Source organism: Osmerus mordax, chromosome 15, assembly GCF_038355195.1.
Source record: "Osmerus mordax isolate fOsmMor3 chromosome 15, fOsmMor3.pri, whole genome shotgun sequence".
NCBI lineage: Eukaryota > Metazoa > Chordata > Actinopteri > Osmeriformes > Osmeridae > Osmerus > Osmerus mordax.
Genome location: NC_090064.1, coordinates 3859471 through 3863079, shown reverse-complemented (window position 1 = coordinate 3863079; position 3609 = coordinate 3859471). Strand labels below are relative to the sequence as shown.

The window sequence follows — 3609 nt, the reverse complement described above, 5'->3', positions numbered from 1 at the left end:
ATTAACACACCAAAATGATGAAAACATGTAACCAAAGGAAGATACTTTCGGGACACACACGTGAGAACACACTAACTGCGCGGGTCTCTTCTTTCCCCTTTTTTCCGTTACCCAGCACCCGACATCCACGTCTACCGAAGGCGTGGAGAAGATCTCGTTTGAACGTAGGCTGCACCTTGCCTCTTGGAGACGCGCTTCGTTTCGAAGGGGGAGATGGAGAAATGGCTAACGCAATGTACCAAATGTAAAGACCAAGGAATCAAGGAACATTATCATTTATAACTCAAATGTTGCTTTACAATCGATAGGAACCCATTTCTAGATACAAGGTACGTTTGAACATATTTTAAATTTATATATTGAAACAATTATTCGCTGGGTATTTGGTTCACAGTGGAAATAGCAAGACACCTATTCTCGCACTGTTATTGCTTAAAATGAAGTAAAAACGAGAAACCAAAGATGCTGAATATTGCGTTTTTGTTATCTCATACGAATTGCACACTGCCTAGGCTACATTTTTGCGTATTTGTTAAGCTGTAAGTGACTACCTTTTCTCGGTGTAAGTTCTTACCTCTTTTTATGCCATTTCATATTACGTTTGGTGAGAAATAATTGTGTACGATATAAATTATGGTATACAGAGATAGAACCAATAAGAGATATTCAAAATATGCACACATGATTCATTTCATGTTGCAAGACCACAAGACGCAGGAAAACGTTTACTCTAGATTTAGGAGAATAGGCTACTGCTTATAGCAGATTCAAGGTTTTAATGATTTCTTTTTCATTTAGCCTGATAGTTTGTTTATTGTTTTTATCCAGGCATTTTTAATTGATGCAATTATGCATCAATGTGACTAATATTAACTAACTAAATGTAAATGAGTAACATTTGAGAGAAAGGGAGAGAGGAGATAAGTGGATAGGCCTACATAGATAGAGATGTAGATATATAAATAGAAACAAAGAGACACACACACACACACACACAGAGTGACACAGAGAGAGAGAGAGAGAGAGAGAGAGAGAGAGAGCAAGGGAGAGAGAGGAGAGAGAGGAGCAACATGTTTCTGCCCCCTTGTGGCTTTCGTTTTACTGTGGTGCTGACATAATTCAGCTTGTCTGGCACTGGTCCACCACTGTGGGTTGACAGACACCTTACTGTGAAATGTGACTATGTGAGGAGGTTGTGCTCAAGCACTACTATATTACAATGCAGACATTAAATAAAAACTATTCCAACACCATGTATTCCAAATAATTCTCAACAATTTCATGCAACCCTTCATTGATTGAATACTGTTATAGTATAAAATATAATATGTATAATAGAGTATAAAATATAATATGCTTTAGTTGTATCTTTACAACATAATTGTGCTACCCAGTGTTACCAAGCAGGAGATCATTTTTTATCTTGGTCTTACAAAGAATCGCAAACCTGAAGATTATATATTTCAGAATATTTAAGCAAAGATTATGGCTTGTCCCCTCAGGCCTAATAAGTGGAGCACTTCCCCTAAGAGTTGTCATTCTGTGATTTCCTCTTACATAATTATATAATCCATCAGACTGAATCAAGTTCACAGTGTTCACTCACACGCTCACTGTTCACTGAGACCCTCACTGGTTTATCTGTGCTAGCTGCAGATATATATAGAGATAGCACAACACATTAGAGTGAGCGGATGAGAGGTAAAGAGTGTGTGTGTAGGGGGGAGGTGTGTGTGAGAGAGAGTGAAGAGAGAGGAGGAAGGATGCAGAAATAAAAAAAGGGAGGGAGAGAGAGAGGGAGAGGCAGAAAGAGATCACAGAGGCAGTGTTTTATGAATTATGTAAGCATTTTAGCCATCTTTAGGGAATCCTGGTTTTTGATTCAGCAAAATCCCAGAACATCTACTGTCCTTTAACAATATCATGTTTTGTCAGTTATTGGGATATTAATAAAGCCATATTAAACTGTATAACCCTTAATCATTTTACAGTTTGACATTATCTAATTTCACAGACATCTCTCAACATCTGAAGAAACATGGATTTATCTCCATCCAAGCTGCAATATGGATCCAAAAAGAAAGTCAAGATCCACCCCAACACCATCACAGTGAAATATGCCACCAATTTTCCCCAGCCCGGAGATGAGGGATATGATGATGCACCCTCATTCGAGGACTTTAGTTCTTTCGCAGAGGAGAGCCCGGGTAAGAAACTGGTGTCTGACCCTAGTCATGGCAGGACTTTTTTTGGCACCATGGAGACCCGGCCAAAGTCACCGGGGGAGCAGAGAGAAAAGGGTGTGGGGGGTCAACTGGCTAGTTTTGGTCAGGCTTCAGTCTTAGCATCAAGGGTCACCTGGATGGCCCTCTTTGGGGCGGCAGTGGCCCACGGTTGTGTGGCGCTAATAACGCGACTGGCTGCTGACCGCTCCAAAGTGCCCTCCCTCGAGTTGATCTTTATCCGCTCCGTGATCCAAGTGCTGTCTATCGTAGTGGTCTTTTACTATCAGGAAGCCCCCTTTGGCCCCAAGGGCTACCGTCTTCGTCTGTTCTTCTATGGAGTGTGCAACGTCATCTCCATTACCTGCGCTTACACCTCCTTCGCAATTGTGCCGCCCAGCAATGGCACCCTCATGTGGCGAGCTTCTACTACTGTCTTCAGTGCCGTTCTGGCCTTTCTGCTGCTGGACGAGCGGTTAGGCTACTCGGACGTGGTGACGGTGGTGGGCAGTGTCTTTGGCCTGTGTCTGGTCATGATCCCCAATGTCGCTGATGAGGAAAAATCCAAGCTGGGCTTCTGGAAGGAGGCCTTCGGCTATACCATGACCGTCATGGCTGGCCTCACCGCCGCCCTCTCCATGATTGTTTACCGGGCCATCAAGGAGCGTGTCAGCATGTGGACGGCACTTTTCACCTTTGGCTGGACGGGAACTGTGTGGGGGGCGTCCACCATGTTCGTCATGCAGGAGCCTATCATCCCCCTGGATGGGGAGACCTGGGGGTATCTGATTGGGATCTGTATCTGCTCCACCATGGCATTCCTGGGGGTCTACTATGCCCTGAACAGGTTTCATCCAGCCCTGGTCAGCACAGTGCAACACCTGGAAATTGTGGTGGCCATGTTGCTTCAACTCATTGTGCTGAGGATGGTGCCCTCTGTGTATGACGTCCTTGGATGCCTGGTCATCATGATCAGTGTGTTTGCCCTGACGGGCCTCAAGCTCTACAGGGTGAGCCGGGCCGTGCGCCAGGATTACCAGGAGATCCTGGACTAACCTATCAAATGAGCTCTTGGTTTGGCTGGTGTCTGTTAGTGTCTGTTGGTGTTTACAATGTTTCCCGGTACATGTGCAATTGAAGAATGTTTGGATCTTCACTTATTGATTTTGTAATGTGTTGTGGGGGAGTGCCAATTGTGTTATGTCTTACTATTGCGTGCAAATAAATACAATAGTTGATGTTCCACAGTAAAACTGTTAGCTTTGCTTTTGTATCTGCTATGATCCAATGTCATGAGCCTATAATTAATATCAACATGTTCAGTCATATTGTTTACTGATAACGTTAATGAATCAATCCATGGTAAATCCTGCACGTCCCATTGCAG

The 3609-nt window shown here is 43.6% G+C and overlaps 1 protein-coding gene across 1 annotated transcript; it reads left to right on the top strand.

Annotated features, from left to right (window-relative positions):
- The first annotated feature begins 208 nt into the window (after positions 1 to 208).
- Positions 209 to 3277, top strand: slc35g2b (solute carrier family 35 member G2b). The gene is made up of 2 exons (XM_067252123.1): positions 209 to 329; positions 2015 to 3277. Exon 2 carries the CDS (start codon positions 2039 to 2041, stop codon positions 3275 to 3277), a length of 1239 nt encoding a protein of 412 aa, XP_067108224.1. The 5' UTR covers positions 209 to 329; positions 2015 to 2038.
- The last annotated feature ends 332 nt before the right edge of the window (positions 3278 to 3609 follow it).